Raw genomic sequence first — 16,322 nt, 5'->3', positions numbered from 1 at the left:
TCATCTGTCACTTCTATACTGGGGATTTTCCTCTAAAAGTAGAGACAAGAGGAAAAACATAGTCCAGCTCAGGTCACTTGTGGGAAGTGTCGTTTGTCGTCAGAACCAACAGTAGATGATTCAAGATTAATCAAGTTTTGAACAAGTTTGTGTGTTTGTGGGAAGTTCACCTTTTAACCGAGTATTTATGTAAAGGTAAATGCATAATTGTTTGACTGGACTGACACTACTCCTGTCTTGTGCAGCCCAGGAGATGGAGATTGAGACTGCAGAGGAAGTTGCTATTGTTGGAATAGGATGCAACTTTCCCGGAGGTGAGTCGGGGGGTAAAAGCAAAGCAGGCTCTGAGTGGACATTGAAAAGCAGAGTCTTTTATTAATGTTGAAATGGAGGAAAACACCATGTTTTTCCCCTAGCAGAATCTGTTGCTTTGCTGCTTGTGGGATCTTTTTGAAAGGTGGCGCTGTGGTGGAAACGAATTGGTTTGAACCTGTCTGCTGACAGACAGACAGACAGACAGACAGAAGAAGCTGCAGTGCTGGCTGTGGGCAGGGCATTGAGCTGCACACGAAACTCATACAAAGGAGCTGGATGGGTCTGGGGTGATTTGAACTTTCTGCGTGTTCACTGGCTGGGTGATTGTGCATTGTTACAGGACTCTGCATGCCTAGGGACAGGACAGACCAGGGGCTGGACATTACCATCAGCTTTGCCTGTACCATAAACTGGTTGGGTTTTCCTCCAAGAAAGCTTCTTGCTTTATTACAGTATGTAGAATAGATGCAGTGAGATGGTAGGGAAATGGGGAGAGAAGGTGGTTAAGGATTTTGTGGGGCTCCTTTGCTTTTAGACAAGCAGTGAGGACATCAGTGATGCTTTTTCATTTTCCTCTCACCAAAGACTGATCACTTCTTTCTGTGGCAAGTCTTCTTGAGCAGCTCTAGATTGACACGTGGGAGGTCCTTGTAGCTGATTGTGCATTTCTGAGCCTGCACGGGGAGGGGGAGTGCATAATTTAATCTGTTTTAAAAACTCTGTACAACAGGAGATGGAATTGACAATTTCTGGAAAGTCCTGGAGGAAGGCAAAAACTGCACGGTAGAAATCCCCCCCGAGAGATTTAATGCCAAGGAATGGTATGATCCAGATGATAACAAGCCAGGAAAAATATGTACAACACGAGCTGCTCTTCTCGATGAGTGAGTGTGTTACCCTGCTGCACCTCTGGTTTGTGTGGTACTTAGATATGGGTACAGCTGTTCAGGGGCTGTGACCAGTGTGAAGAATAGCAGATTACAGATTAAGGTCAGCATAAGTGTCTGTTATTTGAATTCCACATTCACCTTAAATCCTCAGGCTGTAGAGCTTCATTCAAAGGAGACATTGACATGCACAGAAGAAATGTTATTGTCTCCTGAGATTGATACTTGGCCGGGTTGAATCACAGGACCCAGAATTAATTTACTGCTTAGTCCCATGTTAGCTGTTGAATCCTGCTCTGAAATCAAGAGATGATAGAAGGCCATACAAACCTGATCTTGGGACACAAGATTGAACTTGGACTTGGTCTTTTGTAAGCATGGGCCAATTTTGAAGGTGCTTTTAAAGACAAACACACACATACACCCACTGAAAGTATTTTGAATATATTGTTGGAGAAGCATGGGTATCCCTTGAAAACACCTGAGCTGATCCTCTACCTTTTGGTTTTAAATTGTGAAGCACTGGTCTGTATTGGCTTAAAATGATGTAGAAAACAATATTTGTTTATAACTCGTTGGCCATGACCACATTACAGCAGAGGGAGTCTCATTCTGCACATTTCATGATCTGAGGAATCCAGTTGGTACTAGTGCAATAACTATAAGAATAAAAATGGGTAGGAGCGGGCTCTTACCTCTGAAATGCAGAATCATTGATAAAATGACCTATTTTGTGGTGGGACATGAAACATCTTTGGTTTATAAACATTTTCTTCTGAATTTCGGAAATGGGACCTGTGGCCAAACACCAGTTACTGCTCTGCTTTTCATTGCAAAAAATGCTTACTGTGAGTCTAGAAGTAAAAGCATCTTCTATACGTATGTCATATCATATTCTGGTCTGTGCATTTCAGATTTAATTCATTTGACAACCACCTCTTTGGGATTAATAATATGGAAGCTGAACGCATGGACCCACAGCAGAAGTTACTGATAGAGTGCACATACAAAGCCCTGGAGGATGCAGGAGTTCCTGTAGAATCTGTCAGTGGCACCAGAACAGGTGTTTTTATTGGTAAGATGAAACTTTCACAGCAAAGAAAAGAAAACCTCACAAAGATTGGAGCACTCCTTCATAACCTTTCCATGTTATCTAGGCTGGATCTAGGCTGGATCTAGCCTGGAGATCTAAGGCTACTGTGCTATGGCACTACTGGTTACTTTTGGTAAGAATTACCAGGAGGCTCTGGGAGTTCATGGTAGAATTCCTGTGTCTCTTTTTGGTGCTCTTCTTCCTGTGTTCAGACACTGAAGTGAAGCAGGAAAGAGTTAAAACTGCCTCCCCAACCCAGCCGTTCTTGGGAAAGATACTCCCAAGCCAGGCTGTGACGTTTCACCCTTAAGGGGAAGGGAACACCCAAGATTCGTAAATGATGAGGTCTGCAGGAAAAGTTTTATTAATAAATTACACACTTGGCATGGAAATTGGAATGTTGGTCACTGACCTGCTATATCAGCACATGGCAGCGGGTTGTGGATAAAGAGGTAGGGTGGTAGAAAAGGGGGAAAGGAAGAGATAAAGAAAGGGAGAGAGAAAGAGAAAAGGAGTGAAAAAGAGATAACCACTCCTGATTCCAGCATCAGTCTGGCCAATGACATGTCCAGTGTCCTGGGGGCACCCCCTGGCCTAGATGGGGATACCTTTTTTATAGAGAGGTTTCCCTGCCCTGAAGACATGTTTCTCTCTTTCTATGCAAATTAGTTGTCATGTCCAGTCCCTTCTTTCAGTCTTTTCTGGAAATGCATCAGAGGCTTTGAAGGTCTTGGGTCTTGAGTGCTCTTGACCCTTCCCCTGCCCAGACTGACCTTGGGTCAACGCTTCATTCTCACTTCTGTGATGATGCTGTCTTTCATTTCTTGATGGGGACAGAGTGGTCTGAAAGTGGCCCAGCAGAAAAGAGCCTGGGGGTGCTGGTGGACAGCAGCTGAACATGAGCCAGTGTGATCCCAGGTGGCCAAGAAAGCCAGTGGCATCCTGGCCTATATCAGCAATAGTGTGACCACAGGAGCAGGGCAGTGATTCTTCCCCTGTATGTGGCACTGGTGAGGCCACAACTCAAGTCGTGTGTCCCCTTTGGGCCCCTCAATTCAGGAAGGACATTGAGGTGCTGGAGTTAAGTCCAGAGAAGTGCAGCAGAGCTGGGAAGGGCCTGGAGCATAAGTCCAGTGAGGAGCAGCTGAGGGAGCTGGAGGTGTTTAGCCTGAGAAGAGGAGTCTCAGGGGTGATTTTATCTCTCTCTACAACTGCCTGAAAGGAGGGTGTAGTGATGTGGGGATCAACCTCTCCTCCCAGGCAACTAGCGACAGGATGAGAGGACATGGCCTCAGGCTGTGCCAGATTGGTTCAGGTTGGACATTAGGGAGAAATTCTTCACAGAAAGGGTGACTGGACATGGGAATCGGCTGCCCAGGGAGGTGGTGGAGTCAGCGTCCCTGGAGGTGTTAGAGGAAAGACTGGATGTGGCATTTAGTGCCATGGTCCAGTTGACAGGGTGGGGTTTGACCATATGGTGGACTCAATGACCTTAGCGGTCTTTTCCAACCCATTTGATTCTGTGGTTGTGTCTCTGGAGCAGAACAAGGAATGTTTATCCCAGAAAAGTGTTGCCCTACTTCCCCATGGTGCCCTTCTCCTCTTGTTCTTTCAACAATTCTTGGTTATTACTGACAATCCTTGGTTGGCTCCCTGGGTATCTGGCAGCCAGTGTTTGACATGTACACATTAGCCCCTTATCTTCTGGGCTTCTACACAGGCCTACCCTTTTTGCCCAGCATACTGTTTTCCAGTATAATGTTGGTTAAGGTGTTGTGGGGGTTAATATCCTTTCAAAGCAGCAGAAATCCTCCTGTGGACATTAGAATGGTACAGGGGTGCACTTGTCCAACTGCTTTTGTCAGTACCAGAAAAGTTACTGAGGAGATGATACCGAGGGCTGTTGGAAGACATTTAAAAGACAATACTAGAGGAACAGCACATTATTGCTGGTGTAATCTGTGTCTCTTTAAGGAGGAGTTTTCTGGGGTAGTTTGGCTGATGTGCCTATAGGGGAAATGCTTTAGATTACCTTTTAGTCCGAGAGGTGCTCTTCTTCCACTGAGGGCGCTATTCCTTGCTCTCTGAATACAGGTACTGCATTGTCCACATGTGGACTTGGGGATCCACGGTATTCCAAGCATAGTGTTCCCAGAAAAAGGACACAACTGCTCTCAGAGGCCCCCTTCTTCTTTTCTATTTCTTACTGGCTCACAGTGTGAAAATTGATGATAAATACAAAGTATTGGATGTAGTTTGTGCTGTGACCTTTAACTTGGTACATCTGAGGAACTGAAGCTAATGTCTTGTACATTTATATCCAAGCTATGCTATGTGTAACTTGTTGATAACTATTCTCATAGCTGAACTAAACCACGCCATCTCAAACTGAGATACAGGGGTCTCGGCAGGCTACAGAGACCTTAGCTGCATCACACAGTGAGCTAAGCCATCAGGAAAGGCCTGTTGTTTCCAGGGCAGGTAGGAATTTCAAGTGTTAGGTATGTTTGTGTAAGTTGAGTCCAGGGGAAATTGCTGTGAGTTTTGCCTTTGACTTGTGTTGGAGCAAAGCTTCACCATAGGAGCACGGATGCCACGTGGTTTTGTCTTAACGCTGAAAATCGAAACACACCGTCAGGTTTCGAGCTGTACGAGCCTGTTGTTGGCTTGGGTTAACTTGACACAAATCTGATGTTTTCCAGGTCTCATGAATCGAGACTATGAAATCATAACCAGCAGAGCAGTGAGTGAAATAAATCATTATGATGGTACTGGAACAGCAATGAGCATTGCTGCCAACAGAGTCTCTTTCACATTTAATCTGACTGGACCGTCCCTGACTGTTGACACTGCGTGTTCATCTTTTCTTTTTGCTCTGCACTACGCCTTGCGAGCCATTAAATCAGGTAACGGGACTGGAGAGATGCTGGACAATGGAATCAGGATTGCTACTGTTCCTATCTATCACCTGGGCCATCTCAACATGAGTATGTTTCTGTTTGACTCCAGGAGACTGTGAGGCAGCAATCTGTGGTGGGGTGAACTGCATCATCGATCCCCGCACCTTTGTGTCTCTCAGTAAAGCAAAAATGATCTCTCCGGAGGGCATAAGCAAACCCTTCTCCAAGAAGGCAGATGGCTATGGAAGGGGAGAAGGCTGCGGTGTTGTTTTCCTCAAACCACTGCAAAAGGTAAGGCTGCTTGTGAAGCAGCCTGAAATAAGACTGGTTGCTTGCCTGGATTTTGTGTCTTCAGCTCTAATAACTTCTTTTCCAGAGAAGTTTTTCCAATTCAAGCTTAAGATTAATGAAGCATTTCTTAAGCATTCATGCACTTCCCCTAGCATTGGAAAAGGATCCCACATTTAAAAGTTAGCATCATATTCTGTGTGCTCTTGGCTTTGTCATGGTATTGTTGTCTTCTCTACAGAGAAAGCATGAGATTACCACAGAATCAATCAGGTTGGAAATGGCCACAGTGGGTTTTCTGGTCCAAACTCTGTGCTCAAGCCACGTTATCTTAGATCAATTTGTACAGGATTGTGTCCAGATGATTCTTGAATATCTCCAGGGAGAATCCAATCCCTTTCTGAGTAACCTGTTCCAGTGCTTGGTCATCTGCACAGTGAAGAATTTCTTCCTCCTATTCAGGTGGAACTTCCTGTGCATCAGTTTCAGCCCATTGCCTCTTGTCCTGTGTCTTGGCATCACCAAGAAGGGCCTGGATCCATCCTCTGACACCCTCCCTTCAGATACTGACAGACATTGATGAGGCCCCTTCTCAGTCATCTCTTCTCAAGGCTGAACAGGCCCAGCTCCCTCAGCCTTTCCTCATAAGAGAGATGCTCCAGTCCCTTAATCATCTTCGTAGCTCTCCTCTGGACCCACTCCATTAGCTCCATGTGTCTCTTGTACTGAGGAGCCCAGAACTGGACACGGCACTCTAAATGTGCCTCACCAGGGCTGAGTAGAGGGGCAGGATCACCTCAGCAGTCTTGCCAGTGCTCTTCCTAATGCATCTCAGGGTACCATTGGCCTTCTTGGACCCCAGGGCATGCTTCTGGGCTCATGAACAGTTTGATGTTCTCCAGGACCCCCAGGTCCTTCTCCGCAGAGCTGCTTTCCAGCAGGTTAACCCTGAACCTGTCCTGGTGCAGAGGGTTATTCCTCCCCAGGTGCAGGACCCTGCACTTACCCTTGTTGAACTTCAGACAGTTCCTCTCTGTCCATCTCTCCAGCCTGTCAAGGTCTCTCTGAAGGGCTGCACAGCTCTCTGGGGTATCAGCCACTCCTCCCAGCTTTGTGTTGACAGTGAACTTGCTGAGGAGGCCTCTGCCCCTTCATCCAAGCCTCGATGAATAAACTAAATAATACTGGGCTCGGGGGACCCCACTAGGGACAGGCCTCCAACTAGACCCTGTGCCACTGATTATGACCCTCTGAGACCTGCCATTCAGCCAGTTCTCAATCCACCTCTCTGTTCACTCATCCAGTCCACACTTCCTGAGTTTTTCTATGAGGATGCTGTGAGAGACAGTGACAAAAGCCTTGCTAAAGTTGAGATGACAATATCCACTGCTCTCCTCTCATTCATCCAGGCAGTTGTTTCATCATAGAAGTCAATCAGGTTGGTCAAACATGATTTACCTTTAATGAATCCATGTTGACCACTCCTGATCACCTTATCTTCCTTGTGGATAGAGATGGCCTCCAGAATGAGATGCTCCATCACCTTTCCAGGGATTGAGCTGAGGCTGACTGATTGGTAGTTCCTTGGTCCTCCTTCTTGCCCTTTTTGAAGATTGGGGTGACATTTGCTTTTTTCCAGTCCTCAGGCATGTCTCGTGATCGCCACGACCTTTCAAAGATGATTGTGAGCAGCCTTGCTATGTTGTCCCTCTGCTCTCTCAGACCTCATGGATACATCCTGTCAGGGCCCCTGGACTTGTGGATGTCAAGTTTGTTTAGGTTTTCTCTGACCGAATTCTACTTGAGCAAGGGAAGGTCTTCCTTTCAACATTCCTTTACCCTAGTCTCCTGGGTCAGCGATCCCTGAGGGCTGGTCTTGTCAGTGAAGACAGATGCAAAGAAGGCATTCAGTAACTCTGCCTTCTCTGCATCCTTTGTTATCAGGGTTGCCCTTCCATTTACTAATTAATCCGTATTATCCTTAATTTTCCTTTTGTTGTGATGTATATGAAAAAGCCCTTTTTGTTATCCTTTAAACATCCTTGGCCAGATTTAATTTCAGATGGCCCTTGGCCTTTCTAGTCTAATTTCTGCTTACTCTGACAACCTCTCTACATTCACTCCAAGTGGCCTGACCCTGCTTCCATCTCACATATATTTCTGGCTTATATTTGAGTAATAACAGGAGTTCTTTATTCATCCACAGAGGTTTGTTGCCCTCTTTACCTGCTTTCTCTCTTACTGGGATGCACTGTCCTTGAGCCTGTAGGAAATGAGCCTTGAATGTCAACCAACTCTCTTGGACCCCTCTTCCCTTCAGGGCCTTCTCCCATGGGATTCTTCCAAGAAGATCCCTAAAGATGCTAAAGTTAGTTCTCCTGGAGTCCCTGGTTGAAATCTTGCTCTCTGTCTTGCTTCCTCTCCCTTCAATACTAAACTCTACAATCTCATGGTCTCTGCAGCCAAGGCTGCCCCAACCTTCACATGTCCAACAAGGCCTTCCCTGTTTGTTAGTATAAGGTCGGGGAGCACAGCATTCCTTGTGGGATCCTCCACTACCTGTGACAGGAAGCTGTCATCAGTGCTTTCCAGGAACCTCCTGTTTGTGCTTCACTGTTTTTCTTCTCCAGATGTCAGGGTAGTTAAAGCCTCCCAAGAACCAGGGCCTGTGACTGTGGGGCTGCTTCCAGCTGCCTGTAGAAGGCCTCATCCACTTCCTCCTTCTGATCAGGTGGCCTGTAGCAAGCACCCACAATGGTGTCACCCTTACTAGTCTGCCCTTTTATCCTCACCAAGGCAGAGCTTGGTACACTCCAAGTGTTGCCTCACATAGAGGGCAACTCCACCACTGCACCTTCCTGGTCTGTCTCTCCTAAACAGTGTGTGTGTCTCAGTTTTTGGAGATAAAATTTTAGGAGGAAGCACTCTGGAATGAGTTCCTCCTCCAAAGGGAAAAGGGCCTCCCCTTTTCCTCCACCAATGAGACAAATTGGTAACAGTAAGTGAAAGTGGGAAAAAAACCCCAAACTGTTTATTAACACAAAACAAAACAGGGTAGAACAGGAAAAAACAAAACTCAAAATACAACAAATTCCTGGAGAGGGAACAGACGGCTCGGACCAGCAGGGGCCACAGGCTCCCTGGACCAGAGGGAAGGGAAGGGAGGCAGTGAGGCAAGGGGGAGGGAAGAGAAAAAAACCCAACACAACCTTTTCCCAGCTAGCCGGAACAAAAAAAACCCAAAGAGCAACACAGCGCTCCTGGCACACTCCCTCCTGAACACCGCCGAGACTGCTGGAGCCCCGAGCTGTTGGGTTGAGCCATTCAACTGACCCGACCCGAACCCAGGTCCTGTGACTCAGGCCCTGTCCCCAGGTCCATCTTAAAGATACAGTGTCCTTGGGCATTAAGCAGATGGTTAAGGAATAAAAAAGTACCCTTATAACATCACCCCAGGACAGCGTGGCCCTTCCTGACAACATTCCAGGCACGGGAGCTATCCCACCATGTCTGTAATTGCAATGAGATTGAAGCCCAGTGACTGCACACAGATCTCTAGTTCCTCCTGTTTGTTCTCCCTACTGTGTGCATTGGTGTACAGCACTTAATAGAAGTATTTGATGGTGACAATATCCCAGTGGAGGTGTGAAGGGATGTCCCATAGCCCTGTCTAGTGGTTGCATCTTTGACTGCTGGTGCTTGATCAAGATACTCCCTCATAAGCCTTCTTTTGGTACTGAGGTGTTTCTCTGATATTTCCATGTTGGCTTCTATTATCTCAGGAGCCCCTGGCTTGTCTCTGTAAGATTGCTGGTGTGCTCCAGTGTGGCTGCTACATATCAGAGTCACCTGCAGAGGGGCCTCAGAAGTACCCTATCCCTCACTTTTTCATAGTATCCCCCAGGTTGCTACGGACTAGCCTGATATTACTGCCCTCCCCCATCATAACTAGTTTAAAGATCTCCAAGGAGTCTTGCTAGTTCCTGCGCAAAGACTCTCCTTCCTCACTCAGAGAGGTGAGTCCCATCTGATGCCAGCATGCCTGGCTCTGCATAGGCCATTCCATTGTCAAAACCCCCAAAATCTTGGTGGTGACGTCAGCTGTGGAACCATGTCTTAGTAGACTCAGCCTGTCTCCTTCTTTCTGTGTTAATGCTTTAAACTACTGCTGTTTTCAGTATTTTTTGTTCAATATTGCTGCTTTGAACTGGAAGTATGGAAGAGAAAATAACCTGTGCCTCAGATTTCCTTAGCAAATGTTCCAAAGCCATGAAATCTTTCTTGATTGCTTTCAGACTACGTGTTGCCATGACCTCACCCCCTACATGGAGGATCAGTAATGGGTAGTAGTCTGTGGGCCGTACCAGGCTTGGAAGGTTCATGGTGACATCTTTCACGGTGGACTACTAGTATTATTAAAGATAATTCAACTTTTTATGAAACAGGCAAAGGAAGACTACAGCAAAATCTGGGGTGTGATAAACATCAGTGCGGTCAATCAGAACGGCAGGTCCATGACTCCGATCACGAGACCGTCTCAAATAGAGCAAGAGAAGTTACTGCGCAGCATTTATGAAAGTCGTGTTGATCCCTCAGTTGTGCAGTACATTGAAGCCCATGGCACCGGAACTGCTGCTGGAGATCCTACTGAAGCTGAAAGCCTGGGTAGTGTCATTAGCAAGAACAGGTCTTCCCGAGTTTCCATTCTGAAAATCGGTTCAGTGAAAGGAAATATTGGGCACACAGAATCGGCTGCTGGAGCAGCCGGGTTGATCAAAGTGCTCCTGATGATGCATCATGGAAAGATTGTTCCATCCTTGCATTACTCGAAGGAGATGAGCAGCATCGATGCAGAGAAATTAAACCTTGCCGTGGCCACAGCTGTAGAGCCCTGGGAAGAATCCAGTGAGTACGGAAGAGTAGCTGGCATCAACTGCTTTGGATTTGGAGGAACCAATGCTCATGTTGTAGTCAGGCAGGTGAAGCAGCCAGAGGCTCTTCCTGCCTTTAAGAAGCCCCTGGAATTAGTTCTGCTGTCAGCAGCATCCCGTAGGTCCCTCCAGATGGCAATGGCAGATACAGCTGAGCAGCTGAGCACAAGGAGCTCTGTAACTCTCCCAAGCCTGGCCTATACATCTGCCTGCAGAAGAAGCCATGCCAGCTACAGGTACCGAAAAGCGTTTGTCACAAATTCCCTCCAACACTTGCAGCAAGAGCTTAAGTTGGCGGCGGGCACTGAACCTGCCATGTCCAAGGTGGAACCACAGCTGGTGTTTGTGTTCTGTGGCAATGGTGTCACGCTGCAGGAGTTCAGTGAGGCACTGCTGAGCTCAGAGCCAGTGTTCAGAGACAAGTGTAAGGAGATAGAAGACCTTTTTCAGCAGCACGCTGCCATCAGCCTCCTGCCAGGGAGAAATCGTAGCTCAAAGGACTTGTTGAATCCAGAGCTTTCCCAGCCCTTGCTGTTTGCCCTGCAGGTTGCTGTAGCTTCCCTCCTGAAGCACTGGGGTATTAAGCCCATTGCTGCTGTTGGCCACTCAGTGGGGGAAGTTGCTGCTGCACATATTGCTGGGTACCTTTCGCTGGCAGATGCAGTCAAAGTCATTTATCACCGGAGCAGGCTGCAGGCAAAGACTGCCAGTGGCAGAATGTTGGTGGTTGGAAACATCCCTGTTGAAGAGATTGCTGAACGCCTGCATCCCTATTCGGGAAAGGTGTGCATTGCTGCTTTCAACAGCCCCGTTTCCTGCACCTTGTCTGGGAGTGTAGGCACTGTGGAAGCTGTCCAGAGAGACTTAGCTGAAGCTTTCAGACAGAGAAACATCTTTCTTCATGTTTTAAATGTTCCAGTTGCATACCACAGCCCCAGCATGGATATGATCCTCGGGGAGCTGGAAGAAAAAATAGAGCCTTTAGAAAAGCAGAAGGGGGAGATTGAAGTGATTTCAACACTGACTGGTGTGGCTGCATCTGAAAACGACTTTATTCAGGGCAGATTCTGGGCGCAGCATACACGTGAGCCTGTTGCTTTCACACAAGCCATCCAAAGTGCAGCCAGAGGCAGGGAAAACGTGGTGTTTGTGGAAATAAGTCCTCACCGAGCATTGCAGCGAAGCATAAAGGAAACTCTAGGAAAAGGCACAAAGGTGATGTCCTCTTTGCAAACGGATGTAGAATATCAGACGCTCTTCACTCTGGTAGGAAATCTGTTTGAACTGGGGTATAATCCCAACTGGCAGCACTTTTATAACGGGTATCAAAGTGTTCCGGTGGCCATTCCACGATATCAGTTTGATCGCCAAAAACTCATGGCCTGTCTGGATATCCACCAGCAAGCAAACCAAAGAGGTGTCAGTGCCAGTCATCCTTTGATTTATGGCATAAACAGTGACAATGTGGAGTTTGGCTGCCTGGTGTCCCAGGACACAACGCCATACTTATATGAGCACAAGAACAATGGGGTGGCCTTAGTCCCTGGTGCTTTCTATGTGGAGCTTGGTCTGGCCTCTGTGATGAGCAACTCAAGGCCTAAAGTGCCTCTGAGCACTTGCCAGCTGAGTATCAGTTTTTCTGCGCCGTGTGTTCTCACACAGAGTTCCCAAGTGCTGAGTATCAAGCTGAGTCCGCAAAAAGCCATGACAACCTTTGAGGTTCTCTCTTCCTCCAGCGCGGTTTATGCTGCTGGCCAAGTGGCAAAGCAGCCTGAAACTGTGGTGGAAGAAAGCAGCATCTCCTTCCCAGCCATCTATCGAAGATGCAGGTCAGTGATTAGCAGAGAGGAGGTTTATGAAGCACTGTCTCAGGTTGGCTTTCAGTATGGCTCCATATTCAGGCAGCTCAGTGATGTGCATTATTGCCAGGAGCTAAAGGAAGCTATAACCAGCATAAAGGTGAATGAGGAGACCGTCAGAGACATGTACAGCTACTGTATGCACCCAGTGCTGCTCGACTGTTTTCTGCAGATGACCGCTGTCTTGACCTCAAGGACATTCCAGTCCAGAGCAGGCTTTCCCTCAGGGATAGGCAGCCTGGTGGTGCTCCGCCCACTGGAGGAAGAAATGATGATATATATGAGAATGAGCAAGTCCACTGGAAACTGCCTTGAGGTCTGTGGGTGCTTTGTGGGCAAACACGGCTCTGTCTTGGCTGAGCTCAAGCGTGTTGCCATCACTTTTGTGAAGGAAGCATCTTCCAGAGACAATGAATTCCTGTTTGAAAACAAGTGGAAAGAAGTCTCTCTTTCACAGACAATTGGACATCTGGGGTTTAAGCCCAGAGTCGTTGTGTTTGCAGACAGATTTGGGATAGCTGAGCAGCTCAAAAAGTACTTGCATCCTGCTTCGAGATATGTTATGTATGAAGACTGGGAATGCCTCGTGGAAGGCCAGACACAGAATAAAATGAGAGCAGAGGTTGAGGCTTATGATGAAATCCTCTTCCTGTGGGGAATTCAAAAGTTAAATGAAGACTTCCCAAGGGAAGCGGTAGATCAGTTGGCAAAGTGCTGTGAAGCCTATCGCCAGGTAGTGGTGGCACTAAGAGAGAAGACATCCCGCTGTTCCATCAGAGTGATCACCTACAGAACAACGGAAAGATATGTGGACCACGTTAACTGTGGGTTTGCATTATATGGCATGACCAGAACTTGTATTGTTGAAGTTCCAGAAATCACATTTCAGTTGATTGACCTCAGCTCTTCCACTTCCTTGGACATCTCAGTGCTAGCAGATGTTCTTGTCAAATACAAAGGTGGGGACTATCCAGAAGTTTGCATCAGCCAGGGAAGGATTTATGTGTCCGAAATCAGACGCACACCTTTTGTAGATGCAGATTACATCCAACCCGTAAGATCTCTCCAGAAATCACAAACGTTCACTTTGTACACTTCTGATGCGTACGCAGCAAAAGACTTGTCTGGGGAATTATCCACTGGCGCTGCTACTCAGCTGGACAAAGAGAGTGTTGAAATTCAAGTGGATAAAATTTGTCTCCACTCAGAAGATTATTTTCCCATTAGTGTTTCTAGCTGCAACTTTGGTAATACACTGTATTGGAACTCACAAGCGGGAGACAGACACAGACTTTTAGCTCTTGATTTCAGTGGCACAGTCACTGCAACAGGCATTGACGTGAGAAAAGTGAAAGTGGGAGATCATGTGGTTTCATGTTATCCCACTGCTGCATCATCCAGAGTTCAGATTCCAGCAACAGTTTGTTTCAAGGCAAAGAAATTCCCCTTCCTCCAGAGTGTTCCTTGTGTGTCATACTTCATCATTGCATGGGAAATTTTCACTCAGAGGTTACCCAAGGGGAAACATGGCAGAACTTTGGGTATTATAACTACAGAGCCAACATCGGTTTTGTGCCATGTTCTTTCTGCAGCAGCAGAAGAAATGGGTTGGAGGACAGTCCTTGCAAAGCCCGCTCCTAACGTATTCCAGTATATCAGCCTGTGCAATGCCCTTGTTCTTCTTCCTCCAGTGAACAGACTGTCTTTGGAGGATCTGGCCCACATGTACTTTCTTAAAGATGTGGTGATGGTGTGTGGCAATCAACAGTCCGAATGTATCCAGAATGTTAGTGAAATTGATCATGAAAACATCAGCTTTCATGTCCTTGTCGTTTCCAGCCTTTTCCGGAAAGCATCTCTAAAGGAATTGCACAAGACTGTACATGCCTGGGTCAGTTCCATGGATATGAAACAGTTTAGACATCTCTTGGGTTCTGTTTTTCAGCAGACGGAGAACTTTGAAGGGCTAAACTCTGTGATGTCCTATTTTACCTGCACTTCTGTTCCCCTTGCTGTCCTGAGAAGGCAGAAGGACATCAGTGTGCTTTCAGATATCCCGTTGTACGAGCCCCAGAGGCAGCTGTTCAAGCAGAACGCTGTTTATGTGGTAGTCGGGGGGCTCACTGGACTTGGCTTTGAAACGGTGAAATTCATAGCTGAGAATGGAGGAGGGTGTATTGCAATACTCTCCAGGAGAATTCCCAGCAGCGAGAAGCAAGAAGAGATGAGGGCTTTGCAGCAGCAGTACAAAGGGAGCAAAGTAGTGTCTGTGCAGTGTGACGTGACTTTGACCGGTGATGTTGAGAAGGCTTTCCAGTCCATTGCCAACACCTTTGTGGGGAGTCCGATCAAAGGTGTATTCCAAAGTGCTGTTGCTTTGCACGATGGCCACCTTGAAGTCCTGAGGCTGGCTGACTTTCACAAAGTGCTGAGCCCAAAGGTCGCAGGGACCCTAAATCTTCACTGGGCTACCAGAGGCCAGGAGCTGGACTACTTTGTGTGCTACTCCTCTGTTACTTCCTTTCTGGGCAATGCCACCCAGACAAACTATGCAGCTGCAAACTCTTTCCTGGATCTCTTCTGCCTCTACCGGAGGAACTGTGGGCTTTCAGGCCAGGCCATTAACTGGGGTGCTTTGAACCTTGGCATTCTGCTCAATCAAAGCCACATTCAGAGCATCCTGGGATCCAAGGGCATAGACATTCTGCAAGTGCATGAAATTCATGAGTATCTCAGGAAGACCTTACTTATAAACAACCCGCAGCAAGCTGTCGTCAAATTGAACTTTCAAGCTTTGTATCATCATGTTTTCACTCGGATTATTTCACTCAAAAGTCGCTTTGTATCACTTATGTCAGAAGATTTCAGGAACAAGATTGGAACCTCTGAGGAAACTGAAGTCCCAGAGACTGCCTTTCTCAAATCCGAGGACTACATCACCTCACTGGTGAGTGACCTCACAGGAGTGAACGCAGATGAACTAACCATGAATACACCACTTTCATCTTTGGGCATAGACTCTATGTTAGCTATGACAATTCAGAACCGTGTCTTTCAAGAGAGAAAGGTGGACATACCTCTTGTGAAACTGCTTGATCCTCACACAACCCTGTCAAGTTTAGTGGTAGTTTTGGAAGAAACAAGCAATGCAAATGGAACAGCTGAAAAGAAGAATGCTGCAGTTGAAAGTGCAGAAAATGAGACCTTGCTAGAGGTGTCTTCTTATTCAGGAATTGTATAACTTGACAATACTGAGACCCTTTGTAGCATCTCAGAATGTGTCATTTTGGATGGGGTAGGACATCTGGTGATGCTGAGTGTCCTCTTCTGCATTGACCCAGAAAACCCACACCAGGTTCTTCTGTCTTTATTCTGCTAGCTGTGTTAATTTCAGTCAGTTGTTTGGCTTGTTACTGTTCGCACCTCTACATGATGAATATACATGTAAAGAAGCATAAGATTATTTTGGCATTATTGGTTTTTATGTATTTTTCTTTTTTTTAATATTAACTCAATTATCAAGTAATTTGATTTTCCAATGTGTATAAATACCCACATCTTTTTGAAAGCCCTTTAGATGTTGTGAATTTCAAGGTTTCTTCTCAAAAAATGAAACTTGATTTTTTCCTTATGTTTTCAAAACTATTAAAAATGTACCAGTTGCAAAGCATACAGTAAAGCAACTGGATTTTTTCACTATTAACCATCTTATGAAAGCTGAAATAAACAAGAATAGTAGAAGAGTTTAAAAAGCAAAACCTAAAGTGTATCTTTGTCTTATTTTATTGTTTTTCTCCCTCACTCACTCCCCTAGCTTAAATTTTCCTAATCCTAACATGTGCCTATGTTTTCTTCCAGTGAGACCTACCTCACACTTTTGAAAGCAGAGCCCACAGATGGAAAAATTTAATGATACTTATGCAATAGGGATCCAATTCTAGAAGTTCCAGTGTACTTTAAAATGTATTATGATTAAAAACCAGAGCATTGTATTCGGTTTTAAATCTTACTATATAATTTTCATACTTGTAAGAAGGCATTTCTTACGT

General features: G+C 46.2%; 1 protein-coding gene and 1 long non-coding RNA gene across 2 annotated transcripts; both read left to right on the top strand.

The window, feature by feature from the left end:
• The first annotated feature begins 83 nt into the window (after positions 1 to 83).
• LOC120409638 (mycocerosic acid synthase-like) lies at positions 84 to 16,009 on the top strand. Its single transcript, XM_039550229.1, has 6 exons — positions 84 to 314; positions 1,046 to 1,199; positions 2,117 to 2,277; positions 4,998 to 5,201; positions 5,305 to 5,486; positions 9,929 to 16,009. Exons 1-6 carry the CDS (start codon positions 200 to 202, stop codon positions 15,512 to 15,514), a joined length of 6,402 nt encoding a protein of 2,133 aa, XP_039406163.1. The 5' UTR covers positions 84 to 199; the 3' UTR covers positions 15,515 to 16,009.
• Positions 7,799 to 9,008, top strand: LOC104686476. Its single transcript, XR_751360.3, has 3 exons — positions 7,799 to 8,362; positions 8,649 to 8,651; positions 8,945 to 9,008. It is a non-coding gene; the product is annotated as an uncharacterized LOC104686476 (long non-coding RNA).
• Positions 16,010 to 16,322: the final 313 nt, after the last annotated feature.

This window comes from Corvus cornix, chromosome 2 (genome assembly GCF_000738735.6).
Source record: "Corvus cornix cornix isolate S_Up_H32 chromosome 2, ASM73873v5, whole genome shotgun sequence".
NCBI classification, from domain to species: domain Eukaryota; kingdom Metazoa; phylum Chordata; class Aves; order Passeriformes; family Corvidae; genus Corvus; species Corvus cornix.
This window is presented reverse-complemented; position numbering and strand designations above follow the sequence as displayed.

Bases quoted from the DNA above. Each gene is read 5' to 3' on its own strand.
- LOC120409638 (XM_039550229.1), top strand. From the start codon at position 200: ATGCATAATTGTTTGACTGGACTGACACTACTCCTGTCTTGTGCAGCC. The intron at 315-1,045 runs GTGAGTCGGGGG...TCTGTACAACAG, and splicing joins AGGATGCAACTTTCCCGGAG to GAGATGGAATTGACAATTTC. The intron at 1,200-2,116 runs GTGAGTGTGTTA...TGTGCATTTCAG, and splicing joins CGAGCTGCTCTTCTCGATGA to ATTTAATTCATTTGACAACC.